The sequence below is a fragment of the Cotesia glomerata genome, linkage group LG8, assembly GCF_020080835.1.
Source record: "Cotesia glomerata isolate CgM1 linkage group LG8, MPM_Cglom_v2.3, whole genome shotgun sequence".
Lineage (NCBI taxonomy): Eukaryota > Metazoa > Arthropoda > Insecta > Hymenoptera > Braconidae > Cotesia > Cotesia glomerata.
Genome location: NC_058165.1, coordinates 4,549,012 through 4,573,929, shown reverse-complemented (window position 1 = coordinate 4,573,929; position 24,918 = coordinate 4,549,012). Strand labels below are relative to the sequence as shown.

Sequence of the window (24,918 nt, the reverse complement as noted above, 5' to 3'; positions counted from 1 at the left end):
ACTTCGGAGATGTAATGCATTATCATAATTAATGCATCACATTAATCAAACAGTTTAGTTGAATAAAATTATGGTTGTTTTGTTGATAATAGCCTGGTAGGTGACTAAATTATAGATGAGATTTTTTTTAATTAAAATTTTCAGATTTATTCACTCTAATTAATCATATATTCACTTAATTAAATACACTCGATGTAATTACGGATCTGTAACTCTAAATAATGTCCCAATTGTTTTTTGTTCCACTAATTCTTATGAGAATATTTTGTCGACTGTTTATTTATGTTAATACTTTACTGAAGGTAGACGTTTAAAATTTTTAATGACTTTTGTCAAGCATAAATACTTTAAAGATATTATTTAAGATAAAAATATTTCAACACATGACCGTACAAAATAATACATAAATAATGTCTTATTTTAGTAAAATTAATCAGACCCGAATCTCTAATTTACATGTTTTTAACAGTAAATATTATTATAATTGACTTTATGTTTTACATAAATTATTGATAGCAGTGGAATACTCTTTTAAAAATTTCTGAATTTTATGGATTTATCTTAAGAATTGTTTCATAATTTTACTTATAAACACTTAAGGTTGCAACAAAAAAATTTTTATACTTTTCATGAATTTACGGATAAAGAAAATTGTTATATATTGTTGTACTCCAAATAATTCTATATTGTTTTTTTCAAAAATATCACCCGTAAAAAATTCATATAAGTATTAGAATGAAAGGTATCGATAAATGTAACATCAGAACGATCTTATATTTGCGGAAATGTCAATATTTAAGAAATTATGTTGTATTTTATAAACTAATGATATTTTTAAAGATATAAGCTCATCATGATGTTACACTCATCGAGACCTTTCATTTGAGTACCCACATGAATTTTTTATATATATCTTGAATATCAGAAATATCATATATATATAAAATATATAAAAAAGTCATGTGGGTACTCAAATGAAAGGCCTCGATGAGTGTAACATCATGATGAGCTTGTATCTTTAAAAATGTCAATAATTAAGAAATTACATTGTATTTCGTCACCTAACGATATTTTTAATGATATAAGCTCATCTTAATGTTACACTCATCGAGACCTTTCATTTGAGTACCCGCATGAATTTTTCATATATTTTATATAAGTGATATATATAATATTTGTGAAATATCTCATATGTATAAAAAAATTCATGTGGGTACTCAAATGAAAGGTCTCGATAAGTGTAACATTAGGATGAGCTTATATAATTCAAAATATCATTAGGAGACGAAATACAATGTAATTTCTTAATTATTGGAATTTTTTAAGATATAAGTTCATCATGATGTTACACTCATTGAGACCTTTCATTTAAGTACCCACATGATTTTTTTATATATTTTATATATATGATATTTCTGATATTCGTAAAATATATCAAATATATAAAAAATTCATGTGGGTACTCATATGAAAGGTCTCGATGAGTGTAACATGAAAATGAGCTTATATCACTAATAACATCATTAGTTGACAAGTTACATTGTCATTCCTTAATTATTGACATTTTTAAAGATATAAGCTCATCATGATGTTACACTCATCGAGACCTTTCATTTGAGTACCCACATAATTTTTTTATATATTTTATATATTTCACAATTATCATATATATCACATACAAAATATTTGAAAAATTGATGTGGGTACTCAAATGAAAGGTCTCGATGAGTGTAACATCAAAATGAGCTTATATCTTTAAAATTGTTAAGAAAACTTGTAATAGTGAAATAAATAAGAAAATACTTGTTTTTGAATACCCATATCATTTCATAATCCTAATTAATATCCAATTAATATCACCCTTGAATAATAAGCTTATAATTACTTAAACGACTTATGGAATAAGTAAAATTCCTAGTATATAATAATTAGTATAATTTACTAGTATATAATATAATTAACTTCGGACTTGTTTCAAGCTTTTATGAGCAGAGATATATTAGTACAAGATTTAACGCGGTGCATCTAACTATTATTTACTCAAACTATTATTTGTGCTCATTCAATAACTTTACAAGGAATAACTTCACTCAAAGAATTGAAGATTTTTTTCACACGCATAAATTACAGAGTTTAATTATTGTTTAATACACTATGTGTAATAGTAGAGATCCAATTGTACATCCTTATAAATGATATTTGTTGGTACCAACATGTATGTCCGGGGATGGAGATGGAGAAAGACATGTGTGCATGTATATATATATATATATATATATATATATATATATATATATATATATATATGTACATGTAAGTGCATTTAATGGAGTAAAATAACTGGTAAGTGGTTATTGGAGCGAGTGAAGGTAATGTGAAGGATGGAGCTATTTGGTCTTAATACGTTTTCAAGAGGCATCTTGTAATGTCGCCGCTAATGCTCTCTCGACATTTATTATAAAGTCGCTTTCTCTTATCGCACAGTTTCACGTGTATCGCTCTTTAATATATATGTATTCGTATAAATATATATAAATGTAATAGTGGTTCTTTACAAGCGCTACTTGCAGAACCTTTAGATTGAAAATGTCAAACACCCGCTCAACGATGTAAATTACGATTGCTATCTATCGAATGCTACCTCCTCTACTCCGTATGTCACCGGAAATTTATTTCCTTCGTTATAAGAACGAACCATCCACCAACTACAAAACTACCAGTCAACTACTTCCTTTTCCATTTGTTTATACGCGCTAAAATATTTATTTCTAAGCACGTTCTACCGTTTGTATACATAATACATCTCTTATATTACTTCGATTCGAGTTTTTTATAATCGCATACTATATATTATATATATTTGCCGATGTATGTATTTACATATGTATACATCACGCTGAAAGAAAAAAACAACTATTTTTTTTTGCAGTTTCCCAGGAAAATTTGTGTTTTACTAAATTATTATTTTCTAAGAGCCCTCTTCAAAAGTCAGGTTTCGACTAAAAATTTTTAGAATGTTGAAGTATGTATACAGTGAAAAAAAAAATTTATTTAAAAAAAAATGAGCAATAAGAAATCAAGAAATTAACAATCGAAAGAGCTTATAGATTTAAAAATTGTCAATAATTAAGAAATGACATTGTATCTTGTTAAGTAATGATATTTTTCAAGATATAAGCTCATCTTGATGTTACACTCATCGAGACCTTTCATTTGAGTACCCACATGATTTTTTTATACATTTTATATATATGATATATTTGTGATATTTGTGAAATATATGAAATATATGAAAAATTCATGTGGCAACTCAAATGAAAGGTCTCGATGAGTGTAATATAAAGATGAGCTTATAGCTTTAAAAATATCATTAGGAGACAAAATAAATGTAATTTCTTAATTATTGACATTTATTAAGATATAAGCTCATCATGATGTTACAGTCGCCGAGACCTTTCATTTGAATACCCACATGTATTTTTCATATATATTTTACATATATAATATTCCTGATATTTGCGAAATATATAAAATATATGAAAAATTGATGTGGGTACTCAAATGAAAGGTCTTGAAAAGTGTAATACTAAGATGAGCTTATATCTTCAATAACACTGTTAGTTGAAAAGTTACAATGTCATTTTTTAATTATTAACATTTCTAAAGATATAAACTCATTTTCATGTTACATTCATCAAGACCTTTCATTTGAGTACCTACATGATTTTTTTTATATATTTGGTATATATATGATATTCGATATATTTGTGATATTTATAAAATATATAAACAATACATGTGGGTATTCAAATAAAAGGTCTCGATAAATGTAATATCAAGATGAGCTTATATCTGTAAAAATATCATTAGTTGACAAGATACAATGTTATATCTTCATTATTGACATTTTTAAAGATAAAAGCTCATCATGATGTCACACTCATCGAGACCTTTCATTTGAGTACCCACATGTATTTTTCATATATATTTTATATATCTGATATTCGTTATATTTGTGATATATATAAAATATATGAAAAATTCATGTGGGTACTCAAATGAAAGGTCTTGATGAGTGTAATACCAAGATAAGCTTATATCTTCAATAACACCGTTAGTTGACAAGTTATAATGTCATTTTTAATTATTGACATTTTTAAAGATATAAACTGATTTCCATGCTACACTCATCGAGACCTTTCATTTGAGTACCCACATGTATTTTTCATATATATTTTGTATATCTGATATTCGTTATAATTGTGATATATATAAAATATATGAAAAATTCATGTAGGTACTCAAATGAAAGGTTTTGATGAATGTAATATCAATATGAGCTTATATCTTTAAAAATATAATTAGGAGACAAGATACACTGTAATTTCTTAATTATTGACATTTTTAAAGAGATAAGCTCATCTTGATATTACACTCATCAAGACCTTTCATTTGAGTACCCACATCAATTTTTTATATATTTCTCATATTTTTTTCTATATATGATATTTGTGAAATATATAAAATATACAAAAAAGTGATGTGGGTACTCAAATGAAAGGTCTCGATGAGTGTAACCTCATGATGAGCTTATATCTTTAAAAATGTCAATAATTAAGAAATTACATTGTATTTTGCCAACTAATTATATTTTTCTGTACTCAAATTTATTCTTGATCGCGTCAAGTTTTATTTAAAATATAAAATAAATATATAACATGTAATTACGGTTGGTATTATCATGTACCTAGAGCGATAGACACTGGTATGTGAGAGATATTATACATGACGCGAGTTTACATGGACCTACTGGGAGTTCCTGGGTGCCTGTATTGAATTTAATGGCGCAGTACATGCTTCCGTCAGGGATAGGACGTGGTCTTCCATCGCGTACTCATCGCCCTGTCCTATAAATCACGAAACGTGGGATTGTACATCCGTGTCACCCCACGTATATACATATATAGATATATTTATAAATGGACATACATATCGCAAAGACTGGACGTTGATCAGGCAAATGGCCTTCGTGATTATCATACGCTTGTTGTGAATATCATTATGATGAGAGACTTGATCCTTTGTCTCCACATCACTGGAACATGATTGGGATATTATTGGGACGTCATTGTGATACGGGGTGGTTGTATAGTCAAGGGTTTTGTGATTAATTACCAGTTAACTAGGTGATTAGTCTATGAGACGGAGTAATGTATGTAGTTGTTGTTAGGGTATGATTAATGTATATCTTTGTAAGTGACTTAATTAAGGACTTCATAGTAATTAATTGCATTACAAGGCTAAGACTTGTTATTTTATTATAGTAAGGATGAATGATATATTCTATATATGTCTGAAGCTGATGTAAAAATAATATTTCATTTTTAAGTTTCTTGCTAAAATATAATAGTTCATTATTTCTTATATAAAAATTTTTTAATTGTTATTAACTTGTTGATATATATTTAAAGTAAAGGATGATATACTTAAGATAATCATATCAGAAATATAGTATATACAAAAAATTGATGTGGGTACTCAAATAAAAGGTTTCGATGAATGTAGCATCAGAATGAGCGTATATCTTTAAAAATGTCAATAATGAACAAATAACATTGTACCTTGTTTCCTAATGGTATTTTCAAAAATGTGAGCTCATCTTGATATTGTACTAATCGAGACCTTTCATTTGAGTACCCACATGAATTTTTCATATATTTGATATATATTATATATTTCATAAATATAAGAAATATCATATATGTAAAATATATAAAAAACTCCATGTGGGTACTCAAATAAAAGGTCTCGATAAGTATAACATCACGGTGAGCTTAAATCGTTGAAAATGTCAATAATTAAGAAATGACATTGTATTTCGTCACCTAATGATATTTTTAACGATATAAGCTTATCTTGATATTAAACGCATTGAGACCTTTCATTTGAATACCCACAAGAATTTTTCATATATTTTATATATTTCACGAATATCATTTATATAAAATATATAAAAAAAATCATGTAGGTACTCAAATAAAAGATTTCGATGAGTGTAACACCAGAATAAGCTTATATCTTTAAAAATGTCAATAATGAACAAATAACATTGTATCTTGTTCCTTCATGGTATTTTCGAAGATGTAAGCTCATCTTGATATTGTACTAATCGAGACCTTTCATTTGAGTACCCACATGAATTTTTCATATATTTTATATATTTTACAAATATCAGAAATATCATATATATAAAATATATAAAAAACTTCATGTGGGTACTTAAATAAAAGGTCTCGATAAGTGTAACATCAGGGTGAGCTTATATCTATAAAAATGCCAATAATGAACAAATACCATTGTATCTTGTTCCCTAATGGTATTGTTAAATATGTAAGCTCATCTTGATATTGCACTCATCAAGACCTACATTTAAGTACCCACGAATTTTTCATATATTTTATATACTTCACAAATATTATATATATAAAATATATGAAAAATTCATGTGGGTACTCAAATAAAAGGCCTCGATAAGTGTAATATCAGGGTGAGCTTATATCTTTAAAATGTCAATAATGAACAGATAACATTGTATCTTGTTCCCTAATAGTATTTTCAAAGATGTAAGCTCATCTTGATATTGCACTTATCAAGACCTACATTTAAGTACCCACACGAATTTTTCATATATTTTATATACTTCACAAATATCAGAAATATATATATATAATATATAAAAAACTTCATGTGGGTATTCAAATAAAAGGTCTCGATAAGTGTAACATCAGGGTGAGCTTATATCTTTAAAAATGTCAATAATTAAGAAATGACATTGTATTTCGTCTTATCTAACTTATCTTGATGTTACACTCATTGAGACCTTCCATTTGAGTACCCACATCAATTTTTCATATATTTTATATATGTGACATATATGATATTTGTGAAATATATAAAATATATGAAAAATTGATGTGGGTACTTAAATAAAAGGTCTCGATAAGTATAACATCAAAAAGAGCTTATATCTTTAAAAATGTCAATTATTAAAAAACAACATTGCAACTAGTCAACTAATGATATTTTTAAAGATATAAGCTCATCTTGATATTACACTTATCAAGACCTTTCATTTGAGTACCCACACGAATTTTTCATATATTTTATATATTTCACAAATATTATATGTATAAAATATATAAAAAATTCATGTGGGTACTCAAATAAAAGGCCTCGATAAGTGTAATATCAGGGTGAGCTTATATCTTTAAAATGTCAATAATGAACAAATAACATTGTATCTTGTTCCCTAATAGTATTTTCAAAGATGTAAGCTCATCTTGATATTGCACTTATCGAGACCTACATTTGAGTACACACATGAATTTTTCATATATTTGATATATTTCACAAATATCAGAAATATATATAAATCTAAAATACATAAAAAACTTCATGTGGGTATTCAAATAAAATGTCTCGATAAGTATGACATCAAAAAGAGCTTATATCTTTAAAAATGTCAATTATTAAAAAACAAAATTGCAACTAGTCAACTAATGATATTTTTAAAGATATAAGCTCATCTTGATATTACACTTATCAAGACCTTTCATTTGAGTACCCACATGAATTTTTCATATATTTTATATACATATTATTTGTGAAATATATAAAATATATCCAATATATAAAAAATTCATGTGGATACTCAAACGAAAGGTCTCGATGAGTACTATGTCAAGATAAGCTTACATCTTTAAAAATACCATTTGGGGCTAAGATACAATATCATTTCTTAATTATTGACATTTTTAAAAATATAAACTCATTTCCATGTTACACTCACCGAGACCTTTTATTTGAGTACCCACATGCATTTTTTATATATTTCATATATTTCACAAATATAATATATATCACATATATAAAATATATGAAAAATTGATGTGGGTACTTAAATAAAAGGTCTCAATGAATATAACATCTAAATGAGCTTATATCTTCAAAAATATCAATAATTAAAAAATTACATTTTATCTCGTCAACTAATGAGGTTTTTCTGTACTTATATTTATTCTTTATCTTGTCAAAACATAAGTACATCAAAAACTAGATCACTGTTTCGTTGAATAAATAAATTTTCTAATTACGTAGTACTTGCATGAGTTTAAAATTGTAATTTTCCAAGAAATACTTTAAAAAAAAATTCCGCTACAACTATTATTTAAAAATCCATTATTTATATTTGTTCTTTGTTAAATTTTCTATATCAGCCAACCGATGTATAAAATTATGTTTTTCACATTATCTTAACACACTTACTTCAACAACAACTAATTATTAGTCATGTTAATTAAGCTATTATTTATATCGGATGAGCATGAAAATAATATAAATTAACTTACAAGTGCGGAATAATTGGGAATCACATAAATATGTAAGAGTCTAGAGGATATATAAAATAGACGTTGGCGTATACTGCCGGGGGGCTAGAAGGGAATACAGAAGGGTAGAGAGACGCAAAGAGAATATGATTAATATTCAGCTGATGGTAATTTTGAATCTCACACACTTGTATATATTATATATCTTGTATCTATATACTACGAACTACATACCGTCACTCCACACAACATAGTAACGTTTAAACCAACTGCTCATAAAATTATACAATATTTATGAGTCACAGATGGACATATTTTAAATTATTAACTCTATCCGTCTGACTGTAATGCATTAATGCGTCCGACTATATCTTAACATTTATTCAATACTATCTGTCACTTTCATAGATATTATTAACATTGTCAAAATTTATTTGATCATTTAAATAAGCCAAAATATTCAATGAAAATTTATTAGCCGACATCTGAAAATTTTTGTAATTTATTTTATTGAAAAATTATTTTTAAAACTATACGTGCAATTTTTTTAATTTATATTATTAAGAGAATCAGAAAAATTTTGTTTCCAAGATAGTTATATATGATGAAATCGGTTTTTTTAGTGTCATTGTAAAAGTCGTGACTTAAATTTGTGCCTTTTCAAGGTTTTATATCATTCTCACCGATAGTCAATTTATTATGATAAGTATTTAGGCTGCATTCGAAAATGCTCTGTTTCTAGATACATAATTAAGAACTGACCTTGTATCTTGTGAAATATTGACATTTTTGAAGATATAAGCTCATCCTGATGTTACACTCGTCGAGACCTTTCATTTGAGTACCCACATCAATTTTTCATATATTTTATATATTTATAAATATTATACATATGTATATATGAAAAATATATCAAAAATTGATGTGGGTACTCAAATGAAAGCTCTTGATGAGTGTAACGTCGAGATGAGCTTATACCTTGAAAAATGTCAATAATTAAGAATTGACCTTGTATTTTGGCAACTATTGACATTTTCAATGATATAAGCTCACCCCGAGATTACACTCATCAAGACCTTTCATTTGAGTACCCACATCAATTTTTCATATATTTTATATATTTATATATACTATATATATGTATATATGAAAAATATATAAAAAATGTATGCGGGTACTCAAATGAAAGCTCTTGATGATCGTAACATCAGGATGAGCTAACATCTTTAAAAATGTCAATAATTAAGAACTGACCTTGTACCTTGTCAACTTAAGACATTTTTAAAGATATAAGCTAATCCTAAGGTTACACTTATCGAGACCTTTCAGTTGAGTACCCAAACGATTTTTCATATATTTTATATATTTATATATACTATATATATATGTATATATAAAAAATATATCAAAAATGCATGCGGGTACTCAAATGAAAGCTCTTGATGATCGTAACATCAGGATGAGCTAACATCTTTAAAAATGTCAATAATTAAGAACTGACCTTGTACCTTGTCAACTTAAGACATTTTTAAAGATATAAGCTAATCCTAAGGTTACACTTATCGAGACCTTTCATTTGAGTACCCACATCAATTTTTCATATATTCTATATATTTATATATATTATATATATGTATATATGAAAAATATATAAAAATTCATGTGGGTACTCAAATGAAAGCTCTTGATGAGTGTAACATCAGGATGAGCTTATATCTTTAAAAACGTCAATAGTTAATAATATACAGTACAATTTAACAAAAGTTATTATTTAATGAAGCAAAATTTTAATTTTTTATAGTTCACAAGTCACGGCAGTCACATAGTGACCGCAAGTTTGCTTTTTCTATTTTAATTAATAAAAAGAAGTCAAAAATTTTTCAACCTCAGCTAATTTTAGTATCATAAAAATTTATTTTAATAAATGTATGACTCATTAATATAAATTTATATCGCTATTACACTTTGCATTACTTAAATTGTCTTTTATTATTCAATTTTATTTATTACCACTGAAATCAGGACATTGAAAAAGAATCCATTAAAAAATTCTTCCTTTTTTCTTATAATATTCATAAACTATAAAATAGTTTGAAATTAATTATCACAATGTAAAAAATTTATTTACGGAAAATTAATATTTGTTTTCTTTTTAATATAAATATACAAAATTTTTATTTATATTTACTTATTTATATTTTGAACTATAATATTTAATTCCTTTGACCATTGATGATCGAGTGTGCTTAGTCAGTAAGAAGTCAACGCTGAGGTTGGCAGATGACATATTTCTAAAGATAGAGTGAAAAATATATTTACAAAAATTATTTAATTAGTAAAAACTAAGCTAGTATAATAGAACCTCAGTTAAATTAACTTTAATAAATTAGAAACTTTCAAGTCTATTTTAAAAAAATTTTTAAAACATATTAATGTTTGATTTTAAATGTCTTTTTAAAAATACTTTTTTTGCCCTCCGGGCGGAAAGTGGCAACTTTCGTCCCGCTGCGCTAAACTAAGTTGCCGCTTTCCGCCTTCGTCGGACAAAAAAATAGTATACACTCCTCGGGAAGTAAATAAGAAAGCCTCAGATCACATGTTTGTTGACCTCGGCTTCGCCTCGGCCAACAATTACATGTGATCTGAGACATTTCTTACTTTACTTCCCTAGGTGTGTAATATACTATAATTTTTAAAACCGAGGTCCTATTATTTAATATTAAGGTAAAAGCCCCAATAGATGATCATGTACCAGTATATGATGTATACCTATATTTATGAATATAGATATACAAATACATGGAGTGATCATATACTGGTACGTGATCATCTATTGGGGCTTTTACCTTACTAGTAAATACACTGAGAAAAAAAAATTATTTTTAAAAAAATGAGCAATGTAAAGATAAAAATTTTTTTCACAATGACTTTTTTATGTTAGAAAAATTTATATTTCATCAGCTAAAAATTGAAAATTGTATAAAATTTTTAACAAATTAATTTTTTGTCACAATGCCCATTTTTTTTTTTTAAGTAAATTTTTTTTCTCAGTATTCATCAGTGAAAAATTAAAAATACTTACAATAAATAAGGCTTGATTTCTTCAGCAGTCCATTTATTTTTAACTTCAAATAACTCATTAAATCGTTTTACTACGTCGCTCGAAAGTTTTGATTCAGGAAACGATACAATATCTTTTCTCTGTTTTTCAGCATTCCACACAATAACTGCTGTACCATATAAGTGTTCTAATTTCGGATTAATACCTATAAAACAAATAAATTTAATTATATAAAATTCAATAATTATAACTATTTAAATAAATAATTATTTAAAAAATAATTTACTATCAGGAGTTGCCAATTTCCAAGCTTCCATAAAACGATCGTAGTCATTAACAGGTGAGCTAGACAGTAAAACTTCAGCCAAACGTCTGCACACATTTTTCTCATCATAAGTATACAAATCATCGTCACTATTTTTCACAGCATATTTATGAAAAATAGTATCAAATATTGGTCTTGGTATTAAATCTTGCAAAGCCTCATAAGTTTCTTCTTTATTTACTGAATTTATTTTCCAAGAATTTTCTTCCATAAAATCTAGCATCAGTGTCAAGGCTTTGCTTTCAAATTCGAATGAAATTAATCTATAGTAGCCTAAAAATTGAAAAAAAAAAAATAAATTTACTATTTTACAAAAATAAAATTAATTATATCAGTCTCTAAAAAATACCATCAAGTATTGGAATAGAAAATTGAGTTATTGCATGCTTCAATTCTTTTTCACTCGCTTGGATACTGCTGAAAAGTCTATCCCAATCATATAGGGTTTCTTTTTCAATGTACTTTTCATATTCTGGTCCCTTGAAAGACGAAGGCTCCAATAAATAAATTAATTTGTTGATTTCTGGTTTACAAATTGAACTCTAAAAGCAAAAATTGATTTATTAAACAATGACTTTTGTTAAATTGCATTGTACTTTCTTAAATATTGACGTTTTTAAATATATAAGCTCATCCCGATATTACACTCATCGAGACCTTTCATTTGAGTACCCACATGCATTTTGATATATTTTTCATATATACATATATATAAATATATAAAATACATGAAAAATTTATGTAGGTACTCAAATGAAAAGTCTTGATGAGTGTAATATCGGGGTGAGCTTATATCTTTAAAAATGTCAATAGTTCTCAAGAAATTTGTTAAATTGCATTGTACTTCCTTAACTATTGACATTTTTAAAGATATAAGCTCATCCCGATGTCACACTCATCAAATGCTTTCATCTGAGTACCCACATGCATTTTTTGATATATTTTTCATATATATATATGATATATATAAATATATGATATATATAAATATATGAAAAATTGATGTGGGTACTCAAATGAAAGGTCTCGATGAATGTAATGTCGGGGTGAGCTTATATCTTTAAAAATGTCAATAGTTCTGAAGACATTTGTTAAATTGCACTGTCCTTTCTTAACTCTTGACGTATTTAAAGATATAAGCTCATCCCGATGTTACACTCATCAAGAGCTTTCATTTGAGTACCCACTTGCATTTTTGATATATTTTTCATATCTATATATATGTAATATATATAAATATATGAAATATATGAAAAATTGATGTGGGTACTCATATGAAAGGTCTCGATGAGTGTAACATCAGGATGAGCTTATATCTTTAAAAATGTCAATAGTTCTCAAGACATTTGTTAAATTGCACTGTCCTTTCTTAACTCTTGACGTATTTAAAGATGTAAGCTCATCCTGATGTTACGCTCATCAAGAGCTTTTATTTGAGTACCCATATGCATTTTTGATATATTTTCTATATATCGATATATATAATGTATATAAATATATGAAAAATTGATGTGGGTATTCAAATAAAAGGTCTCGATGAGTGTAATGTCGGGGTGAGTTTATATCTTTAAAAATGTCAATAGTTCACAAGATACAAGGTCATGTCTCAATTATGTATCTAGAGATAGAGCATTTTCGAATGCAGCCTAAATACTTTTCATCATAAGTTGACTATCGGTAAGAATGATGTGAAACCTTGAAAAGGCACAAATTTAAGTCAAGACCTTTACAATGACACTAAATTTGACGAAAAAAACTTATTTTATCATATCTTTATCTTAGAGACAAAATTTTTCTTATTCTCTTAATAATATAGATTTATATTTTTAAATCAATAAAAAATTTTTATCATATATTTATTTTAAATATCACCTCAAAATATTTGTGAAAAATCCCTCGCGTAGGAATTTTTTCTATTTCTATCTTGTCTCCATCAGACTTCGGAACATCTTTTACAAACTTTAAATTTGGACATAGTAACAAAGAATTCGATGTTTCAGCTTCTTCAATTTTATACGTACGAGTGTCAGTACACAAAAGTACAGCATCGTTTTTTTCTCCTTTGAAAAATAAACTAAAATAAAATTTTTTTTTTTTACTAATCTTGACAATATTATGATTATTTCACTTACGTTTTTCCTTGCTCAAGAGTTTCTAGCATGTGATCATCTAATTCTAGCAATTTAATGTCACTAGCACCATGCTGGTATTCCAAGACTTGACAAATTTTCTTTACTTGAGATTGATTTAATTTTGCTAAATTTAATGTTGCTAAAATGTCATCATCATCTCTTATTTCCCTAAAAATAATACAAATACCATAAGTCGTTGAAATAAATAAGTAAATAATTATTTTAATTTTATTACTGACAACATATTGATTCTAAGGGTAAGCAAGCAATAATTTTTTTTTTTTTTTTTTATAAAGTAACTAATAAAATTGAATAATATTAAATTTCACATTCTATTCCTCAAATTACTCAGCAAATAAATTAACAAAAAAAAAAAAACATTTAGCAGATATTTATTAAATTTTAAGAATTTTTGTAACAAATAAATTATGGCAAAAAAAATTGTCATTTAGAATTATAAAAAATAAAAAATGCAATTTTTTTAAAATAAATTTGTTTGTTAAAAAAAATTCAAAAATTTTTAAGTAACTGCTAACTTTAATTATGTCATAAATAAAAAAAAATTACAACTGCAAATTTTATGACATTAAATTAGCCGACATTTGAAAATTTTGAAAATTTATTTTATTGAAAAATAATTTTTAGAAAATTAAAACAAGAATTTTCACATGTAGAAAATTTAAAAAATTATCCGTGGAATTTTTTAAAAATAGTTTTTTAGTTCTAATTTTTAATTAAAAAAAAAAATCAAAAATTTTTGAGTGTCGGCTAACAATTTTCATCATTAAATTTAGCTGTCACTTGACATTTTTTTATTTTTTTTAACAGACAAATTTCTTCAAAAAAATTGCATTTTTAATTTTTAAAATTTTCTAAATGCCAATTTTTTTTATAATTATTTATTGTCATAATTTATTTGTTACAAAAATTCTTAAAATTAACAAATATCCGATAAATTAATTATCGTGCAAATTTTTTATGACATTAAAGTTAGCAGTCGCTTGTCCATTTAAAAATTTTTTTTAATAAATAAATTTGCTCAAAAAAATTATTTCTGAAAAATTGCATTTTTTATTTATTCAATTTTCTAATTGTCAATTTTTTTTTTTCTCTGACATAATTTATTTGTTAAAAAAATTCTTAAAATGATGAAATATCTGCTAAATTAATTTTCATAAATTTTTTTTATAAAACCTAAAAAAATTATAATAATAAAGTTAGCCGACATTTTTATTTTTTTTATTTTGCTAAATTTATTAAATTATAACTACAAAATATTTTTAAAAAATTGCGCTTATAGTTTTTGAAGTTTTAAACAAATGAAAAAAATTTTTTTTCATTTTTTTGTTACAATTTTTTAATAAAAAAAATCATGAAAATTTTTAGATGTCAGCTAACTTTATTTTCATAAAAATTTGTATAAATTGTCAGCTGTCAGTTGATTTCAGTATCATTTTAAAAAACTTAAAAAATAATGAAAATAAATTATCAATAAATAAATTTACACATTAGCACAATACCTTGTGTCATCTCCCATGATAAATTTTTTGAATAACTTCAATAGAATTAGCTAAAGTTATAATAAACAACACTTTATCTACTTTCATTAAAATAACAATCACTTCACATAAACAATCTAACTCAAGACTGACAATGAATGCTTGATCATAAATCTAAACAAAAGCAACTGACAACAACTGACTGCGCCATTTTAGTCAAAATGGTGCCGCATAATTCCCGCCAAATTATGTCTACACACTTAATATAAATTTAATTCATTTAAATAATTATAATTGTTGTAAATATCAGGTAAAAAAAATTTTTTTTAATAAATTTTTTATTATTTTAACATTTTAATAGGAAATAAAAAATTTTTAAGTGAAATAATTGATGATAAATTGGAAAACTAAAAAAATTACCGACCTTGATTCGAGTGTGTCCGAAGATACCCGAAACAACACGAGCGCTTATACTTTACGATCATTATTCATTATTCTGTCTATCCAGTCATTTACACTGTAACAAATATATTTTTATTAATTATTGTGCCTTTTGTTTAAAAAAATCAGCGACTTTTTATTTACTGTAATTATTTAAAATAACTTTTATCTAATTAGATTATTTATAATGTTTTTTTCATTAAATTAATCAAGTTAATTTGTATTTTTCAGGTTATACTAGCCTAGTGATCGAGCGATGTCATCGGACATAAATATGCATACCGAAAAAGTAAATAATTAATTTTATTTTTATTTAATTTAATTTTATTATTTTTATTTTGACAATCGAAGCATGTTAATTTATTTTTTATTGACAGTCCGAGTCAGGTGCTACTTACGGAGGATGTGAAGGTCCAGATGCCATGTATGTAAAGCTGGTGAGCAGTGATGGTCATGAGTTTATCATAAAGCGCGAACATGCTTTGACCAGTGGTACAATCAAAGCTATGTTAAGTGGACCGGGACAGTTTGCTGAAAATGAAGCCAATGAAGTTAATTTTCGTGAAATTCCGTAAGTTTATTTGCATCAATGACATTTAAGTTTTATGAAAATAAAGTTAGCAAACATCTTACAATTTTTGTTATTTTTTTTATTGAAAAATTTATAACAAAAATATTTTTTAAAAATTCCATGTGTAGAAAATTTTAAAAGCAATGATGAAAATTAAGTTAGCCGAAATTTAAAACTTTTTTTTATTAAAAAAATAATTGCAAAATAATACAAAAAAATTTTCATTTATAAAAAACTTAAAAAACTCTAAGTCCAATTTTTTAAATTTATTTTTCAGTTCTAATTTAATAATTAAAAAAAATTAAAAAATTAAAAACGTCGACTAACTTCAATGTTATAAAACAATGCATGCAATTTTTTGACACTGAAGCTGACAGACTTAAAAATTTTTTGATAACTTAATAGCAGTTAAATTATTATGAAAAAAATTAAACAAAAACATTGCACATGTGAAAATTAAAAAAAATTATTAGTGTAAATTTTTGGAAGTATTTTTTATTATTGTAAAAAATTCAAAAAATTGACAGCTGTCAGCTAACTTCACTATCATAATTTAAAAAATTTTTTTTGTTATAATTTAATTAACGTAAAAAATATAAACAACTTGTTAATGTCTGCTAATTTCACTATTGTTTAATTTAGCAGTGACTAGACCATTTTATTTAACAAACACACTTTTTCCGAAAAATTATTAATGATAGTAAAATTATTTTCTGCCCTCCGGCCGGAAAGTGGCAACTTTCTGGCCGCTGCGCTAAACAAAGTTGCCACATTCCGGCTACGTCGAGCAGAGAAATAGTATACACACCTTGGCCAGTAAATAAGAAAGCCTCAGATCACATGTTTGTCAATCTCGGCTTCGCCTCGGCCAACAATTACATGTGATCTGAGACTTTTCTTATTTTACTGGCCTAGGTATGTAATATACTATATCAGAAATTTGACTATTTTTGTTTTTTTTAAATAATTAAAAATTATAAGTAAAAAAATATTTTTTTGCCCTCCGGGCGGAAAGTGACAACTTTCGTCCCGCTGCGCTAAACTAAGTTGCCGCTTTCCGCCTTCGTTGGACAAAAAAATAGTATACACTCCACGGGAAGTAAATAAGAAAGCCTCAGATCACATGTTTGTTGACCTCGGCTTCGCCTCGGCCAACAATTACATGTGATCTGAGACATTTCTTACTTTACTTCCCTAGGTGTGTAATATACTATATCAGAAATTTGACTATTTTTGTTTTTAAATAATTAAAAATTATAAGTAAAAAATATTTTTTCATATAACCTGCATTGAAAATGTGAGTTTCAATGCCTGTTGAGCCAACCGAAACTAGACAATTTCAGACCAATGCGACTGTGCCGGGCAGGTATCAATTATTTCTTCCCGACGGACAGAAAATGACGATTTTCTGTCCGCGAGGTGAAGTTGCAGCTTTATTTTCAATCCTATCAATTGTTTGTTTATTTTATACCTTTATAATTGTCATTCTAACCGTTAACTGTACTGACATATTATAATTCTGTTATTAAGCATAAATAAGAATGATAAAAGAAAACTTGTCAATTTACGAATAATGTTTGGTAAAAAATAAACTATTACTTTCTATTTTATTATAAGTTTCATAATAAAATGGTATTTTCGCTGTTCGTCTGAATCTATCTAGTTCTGGTTGGCTCCAGACATTGAAATTCGCATTTTTAATGCAACTTATATGAAAAATATAATGTGTGACGCGGGATGAAACACGATTTCAGACCGAGTGATGCCAGCCCTCGCTTCGCTCGGGCAGGCAACTTCACTCTGGTCTGAAATCGTTTTGTTTCATCCCTAGTCACACAATATACTATTAAAAAATTACACTTGTAATTTTTTAAATTTCTACATGTCAATTTTTTTTGCTATAATTTATTTATTAAAAAATTTATCAAATATCTGATAAATTAATTTTCATTAAATATAATACTGAAATTAAGACATTTGATAATTTTTTTAGAATTTTTAAACAAAGTAATTACTAAAATAAAAAAAATTATAAATATAGAACTTTGAAAATTTTATGAATGCAAATTTGTTGTTGGTACTGACTTAATTGATGAATAAAATAAAAAAAATAGTCAGATGTCTGCTAATTTGATTTTCATTGATAAATATATATTTAAATGATACTAAAGTAAAGCGACATATGATAATTTAAAAAATTTTTTTAACAAATAAGGTAAAAGCCCCCATTATTGACATTATAAGAGTGATGAATATTTGAATTTTTTTATGTTTCAAATCAATATTGTCAACTTTTTTTTATATAGGACACCCTAATCACTGTTTTTACTTTTCTAATTTAATTAATTAACTTTAATAACAATAAATTTAATAATTATTATATCAACTTAAAACCAACAGGTCGAATGTATGTATTATTGACAGCGCAAAAAAATCAAAGAGCCGATTATTGACATACCATTGACCTCATTATTGACAGGTCTTTTATTACAGTTAAATTTATATTAACAATAATCATTTTTACTAACTAAAGCAAAACTATCAATAATTTTTATTATTTTAAAATTCATTTAAGATCTAGTTTTTCTATATTTTTTACCAGGTTTTTTTTAGCAATTTTTTCTAGTCTCAAATACTTTGATTCTTATAAAATCACATGACAGTTTGTAAACATTAATACGTTGATATGTATGTTGAGGGGGTTGGTTACCTTACATTATGGCCTATGTCGTTAGTTGACGCAAGTTAATTTTTGTGTCCCTATCATTGACATCTGATATTTTTAAATTAATTTTAACTCGATAAAGTATAAATAAATGATTATATGGTTATTTAGACTATAAATAATCTAAAATAATTTTAAACAATGCAATTACATGAAAAAAACATTGAGAAATCTGGATTTGAAAATAAGGTCTTTCTTAACGATATTGTTTAGAAATTACAAAACGTATAAGGGTGATTCTCTGTAAGGATGTTTTTTGCTGTCCCAGGCATTTTTTTATTAGAAAAATTGTTATTTTGTTACTAAAAAAAATTTATTATGAAAGTAAAAAAACATTTCTATTTGGAGCATTGAAAATTAAAATGAAATAAATTTTGGTTTTTTTGCTATAAATTCGTAAACCACCGAAATAACAGTCCCCTGGGCTGTCCCACTCCCAAAATTAAAACTTTAAGATTAAATTTTAAGTTATTAGTCCATAATATATAATTTGGTCCATAATGTTTATAAACTTAATTAGTTAACTAACAATCTTCTTCAATGAAAAGTACCGAAAATTAATTTGTTTCATTAAATTCATTAAACCAAAGTTTGTCCCAGGCATTTTAAGAACAGCCTCCTGCCAGAAGTTCAAAGCCAAAAAAACAATCCAGCGTACTACAAAGACAGTGAAAATATTATGAGAATTAAAATAACTGAGAAATTAAAAGGAAAAGTATGCAAGGAGTTTTGCAAATTAATAAAAGAAATAGAGGCAATACCAAGAGAGTGTGAAAAGGATGAATGTAAAAAAAGTAGTGATAATACAGAGGCTGTGTAGGTAGATGAGGTAAAATAGCACGCATGCGACTGTAAGTGCATGGAAAATGATGAGAAAATAATCAAATAAAAGTAGTGTAGGATAAAGTAACCGAAAGTGAAGTGAGAAATGGTAGCACAGTCACAATATAATTTAAGCAATTATAGCAAAACTACATTGTAAAGTAGAAATAGTGCAAACCAAAAATAAGAAAGTGATATTAGGATAAGAAAAATTAATGTGAATAGAGAACTAAGTATTAGTATATAAAGAGTATAAAAAAATAAAAAGAGAAAACGACTGTAATCTTTGTAAAACACAAAACTTGTGATACAAATAAAACTTATTATTATTATTATTATTACAATCCAGCGTACTATGTTATGTTCTGTAAGGTTTATAAGGATCTAAATAGCCTTGAGTTAATAACTATAGGGCTGTTAGCGCTTTATCACCATTTTATTTAGTGTCAAAACACCGTTTGTGCTGGAAAAATGTGTCTGGGCCGCGAGAAACTCAGTCCCCTGGCAACTATTTTTATTTATAATTTATTTATAAAATTGGATCAATAAGTCTAAATATTATTCTAATTAATGTAAACATTCATTGAGAACTTGAAAAGTTGAATGCATTGAAATAATTTGCTTGATTTTTCTCAATTTGATAAGAAAAAAACAGTCCCCTGTCATGTTATATGGCAAAAGACACACAAATATCGAAAAAGCAAAAATTAATTCGGCTGTTTATTTATTATGATTAAGCTGATAGTTTTGTAGCCCTTGTTAATTTTTTTTCTAATAAAATCAAAAATAATTTGGTCAGACAATTTTGTACAGATTTAAGACGTCCTTACAGAGAATCACCCATAAACAGTTTTAGCCTACTTGAAAAAATAAAATTTTTTCGCGGTAAATAATTTATGTCTTGGAATATCATGAAATATCAAAAATTGTGATTATTAACAGATTTTAAAAATTAAATAATAAAACTAAATAGGATGCCAATAATAGGGGCTTTTACCTCAAATTACATAAAAAAAAAAATTATCTAAAAAACTACATAATTATAAACTCCGAAAAAATTATAAATTTATTTTTTTTAATTTTCTAGACCTAGTTTATTTCTAAAAAAAAATTGTCAAGAGTTAGCTAATTTCAGTGTCATTTATTTTATCGTTGATTATTTAATAAATTAACTCATAAATATTGTTCCTATTTTTCAGATCTCACGTACTCCAAAAAGTTTGCATGTATTTCACCTACAAAGTGCGTTACACCAACAGCAGTACAGAAATCCCTGAATTTCCAATCGCACCAGAGGTTGCTATTGAACTGTTGATGGCCGGTAATTTCTTGGACTGTTAAAGACTTTAATGTTACATAAGCTTGCTTGTAACACGAATAACAATTAATAAGAATCTTTAGGCCTTACTACAATGTAAACATTTTACAATTTTATACATTGCCAATTGAAATTCGTGTTACTTAATATTATTTCAATTATTATTTTTATTTTATCTATTAGTGCATACTTTTATTTTATCTGTAATAAACATACTGAATATACAGCTCAATACGAATAAGTTTTATTAAATAATATAGTCATCAGTAATTAACGGCATTCTTACATTTAATTATTGAACCAATAATATAAACATTATTATTATCAATTATGTAAGGTAGATTTTACTAATAAATACAATTTCTAAAAGTATTAATTATTTTATTTATTCCCAACAATTTTATTTTTTTTTTTTTTTTTTTTTTTTCAAACAAACTAAATAATTTTTTTTTAATTAAAAAAAAATTTTAGTTAAAAAAAACTGAAAATATATTTATTAATTTATGATAAAATAATTTTATTTTATTTACTTCGAGTTTCTTTTTCAAGATCTTTAAATTTAGCTTCCAATCTTTTAGAATAAGCCGCTAATTTATAAGCAGCTTGCTCTAACTTAGCAACACTGTCATCAATTTGATTAATATTATCCAAAACTGGCTGTAATTTTTTGTATTTTTGATTTAACGCATCCAATGATTGTGATACATTAGTAGAAATTGTTTTTAATTCAGCGTACTTAGCTATTGTCTCTTTATTCAATCTCTCAAGTAATCGATAATCAGCGTGTGTTGATGTTAATTCATCTTGTAAATATTCAGCAGTTTTTTCGAACATCGTTGTTGCTAAACGACTCAAGTTGGGATCATGAGGATCCAATGCTTCAAAACTACTGGTGCTCGTTGATAATGTTGTACCATGCTTTGGTGAATGACATCTTGAATGATCGTGCTCAGGTGTGTCGATAAAATGCGGTTTATTATCTTGCATATCTTCTGTAACTTCATTGCTGTTTGTTGTCATTTTTTTTATTTATCTGTTGAATTCAATTTTATATTATTATTTACATGAAACAGTATGAAATTTTATAAAAATAAATCTATATTATTAAGAGAACAATATATAAAATTGGTTTTTATGGTTAAATTTGGTATTCTCTATCAATAGATACATAATTAAGAAATAACCTTGTATCTCGTGAACTATTGACATTTTTAAAAATATAAGCTCACCCCGACATAACGCTCATCGAGACCTTTCATTTGAGTACCCACATCAATTTTTCATATATTTATGTATTTATATATATGTATATATGAAAAATATATCAAAATGCATGTGGGTACTCAAATGAAAGCTCTTGATGAGTGTAACATCAGAATGAGCTTACATATTTAAAAATATCAATAATTAAGAAATGACCTTGTATCTTGTGAACTATTGACATTATTAAAGATAAAAGCTCATCCCGACATTACACTCATCAAGACCTTTCATTTAAGTACCCACATCAATTTTTCATATATTTCATATATTTATGTATTTACATATATGTATATATGAAAAATATGTCAAAAATGCAAGTGGGTACTCAAATGAAAGCTCTTGATGAGTGTAATATCGGGATGAGCTTATATCTTTAATAACGTGAATAGTTAAAAAAGTACAGTGCAATTTAACAAATATCTTGTGAACTATTGACATTTTTAAAGATATAAGCTCATCCCGACATTACACTCATCGAGACCTTTTATTTGAGTACCCACATCAATTTTTCATATATTTCATATATTTAGGTATTTATATATATTTATATATGAAAAATATGTCAAAAATGCAAATGGGTACTCAAATGAAAGCTCTTGATGAGTGTAACATCAGAATGAGTTTACATATTTAAAAATATCAATAATTAAGAAATGACCTTGTATCTTGTGAACTATTGACATTATTAAAGATAAAAGCTTATCCCGACATTACACTCATCAAGACCTTTCATTTAAGTACCCACATCAATTTTTCATATATTTCATATATTTATGTATTTACATATATGTATATATGAAAAATATGTCAAAAATGCAAGTGGGTACTCAAATGAAAGCTCTTGATGAGTGTAATATCGGGATGAGCTTATATCTTTAAGAACGTGAATAGTTAAAAAAGTACAGTGCAATTTAACAAATATCTTGTGAACTATTGACATTTTTAAAGATATAAGCTCATCCCGACATTACACTCATCGAGACCTTTTATTTGAGTACCCACATCAATTTTTCATATATTTCATATATTTAGGTATTTATATATATTTATATATGAAAAATATATCAAAATGCATGTGGCTACTCAAATGAAGGCTCTTTCAATAAATTTTATTTTTTTATAGTTCACAAGTCACGGGCAGTCACATAGTGACTGCAAGGTTGCTAATATTTTTTTCATACTATTTATAAAACTATTAATTTAATGAATTAAAAAATATTATGATTCTAAATAATTGTTATTTAAATTGAGACATGTGATAATTTTTTTCAAGACGTTAATTATAGCAAAAAATTGAGATGTAGAAATTAAAAAGATTAAAAATGCAATTTTTTAATAATGATTTTTTAAAACAAATTTGATTGTTAAATAAAATTTAAAAGATGGTCAACTGCTAAATTTGATGTCACATTAATTATAGCAAAAAAAAAATTTTTTTTAATTATAATTCTAAAGTTAGCCGACGTTTTTTATTTATTAAATTATAGGTAAAAAAATATTTTTAAAAAATTGTACTTGTAATTTTTAAAAATTTCGAAATATCAAAAATTTTTTTTTAAAATGATTTTTTCCATTAAAAAAAATTTCATCTTCAAAAGCTTTAAAAAATTATAAGCGCAATTTTATAAAAAATAATTTTCTAGTCTTAATTTATTTAAAAAAAAAAATAAAAAAAATTGTCAAATGTCTGCTAATTTATGTTTTAAACAATTTCTAATTTCAATAAAAAAAAAAAAAAAAAAAAAAAAACATCTTTATAAAATCAATCCGAAAAACCTTAATTTCAGTTTTATAAAATAAAAAAAAAATGCATGACCCATTTGTATGACATTAAAATTAGCAGTCACTTGACAATTTTTTAATTTTTCTTAATAAATAAATTTGCCCCGAAAAAATTATTTCTAAAAAATTGTATTTTTTTAATTTTCTAAATGTCAACTATTTTTTCTAATTTTCTTTGACATAATTTATTTATCAAAATAATTCTTAAAATTATATCTGCTAATTTAATATTCATCCCACTTATCAATAAATTATGACAGTAAGTAATTTTTTTTAATAAACAAAAATTACCTGACGCTACTTTCAGTGTCATAAATTTTCCCCAATAGTTAATTATTTTTTTTCAACAATAAAACTTAAATTATTATGCGCGCAACAATCAAATTAAATAAATTTTTACCTTTTTATTGTTTCTCCCTGACAACTATAAATGTAACACCTAAAAAAATACATAAATTAGATGAAATAAATCCCAACTAATTAATAATTTATAAAAAATTAATACTTACGTATTAAAATAAATATATAAATATATTTATCAACATATATTTATATATATTTATCGTAAAATAACGATCGAAAAATATACATA

At 25.6% G+C, this 24,918-nt stretch overlaps 3 protein-coding genes across 4 annotated transcripts; 1 reads left to right on the top strand and 2 right to left on the bottom strand.

The window, feature by feature from the left end:
- Window positions 1-24,911, bottom strand: LOC123270697 (biogenesis of lysosome-related organelles complex 1 subunit 2). Of its 2 annotated transcripts, XM_044736858.1 has the most exons (5): window positions 24,836-24,859; window positions 24,727-24,765; window positions 21,795-22,314; window positions 18,963-18,970; window positions 1-377 (listed from the first exon to the last, which is right to left on the bottom strand). In XM_044736858.1, the coding sequence occupies exon 3, from the start codon at window positions 22,299-22,301 to the stop codon at window positions 21,804-21,806; it is 498 nt and encodes a 165-aa protein (XP_044592793.1). In that variant the 5' UTR covers window positions 22,302-22,314; window positions 24,727-24,765; window positions 24,836-24,859; the 3' UTR covers window positions 1-377; window positions 18,963-18,970; window positions 21,795-21,803. The 2 variants fall into 2 exon arrangements, with proteins under 2 accessions (XP_044592793.1, XP_044592794.1); XM_044736859.1 differs by lacking the exon at window positions 24,727-24,765 and having other exon boundaries at window positions 24,836-24,911.
- LOC123270696 (sister chromatid cohesion protein DCC1) lies at window positions 10,544-15,608 on the bottom strand. Its single transcript, XM_044736857.1, has 7 exons — window positions 15,426-15,608; window positions 13,906-14,073; window positions 13,646-13,847; window positions 12,123-12,315; window positions 11,735-12,046; window positions 11,470-11,653; window positions 10,544-10,678 (listed from the first exon to the last, which is right to left on the bottom strand). Exons 1-7 carry the CDS (start codon window positions 15,440-15,442, stop codon window positions 10,576-10,578), a joined length of 1,179 nt encoding a protein of 392 aa, XP_044592792.1. The 5' UTR covers window positions 15,443-15,608; the 3' UTR covers window positions 10,544-10,575.
- Window positions 15,866-21,515, top strand: LOC123270699 (elongin-C). The gene is made up of 4 exons (XM_044736860.1): window positions 15,866-15,990; window positions 16,077-16,134; window positions 16,223-16,416; window positions 21,163-21,515. The coding sequence occupies exons 2-4, from the start codon at window positions 16,102-16,104 to the stop codon at window positions 21,302-21,304; spliced, it is 369 nt and encodes a 122-aa protein (XP_044592795.1). The 5' UTR covers window positions 15,866-15,990; window positions 16,077-16,101; the 3' UTR covers window positions 21,305-21,515.
- Window positions 24,912-24,918: the final 7 nt, after the last annotated feature.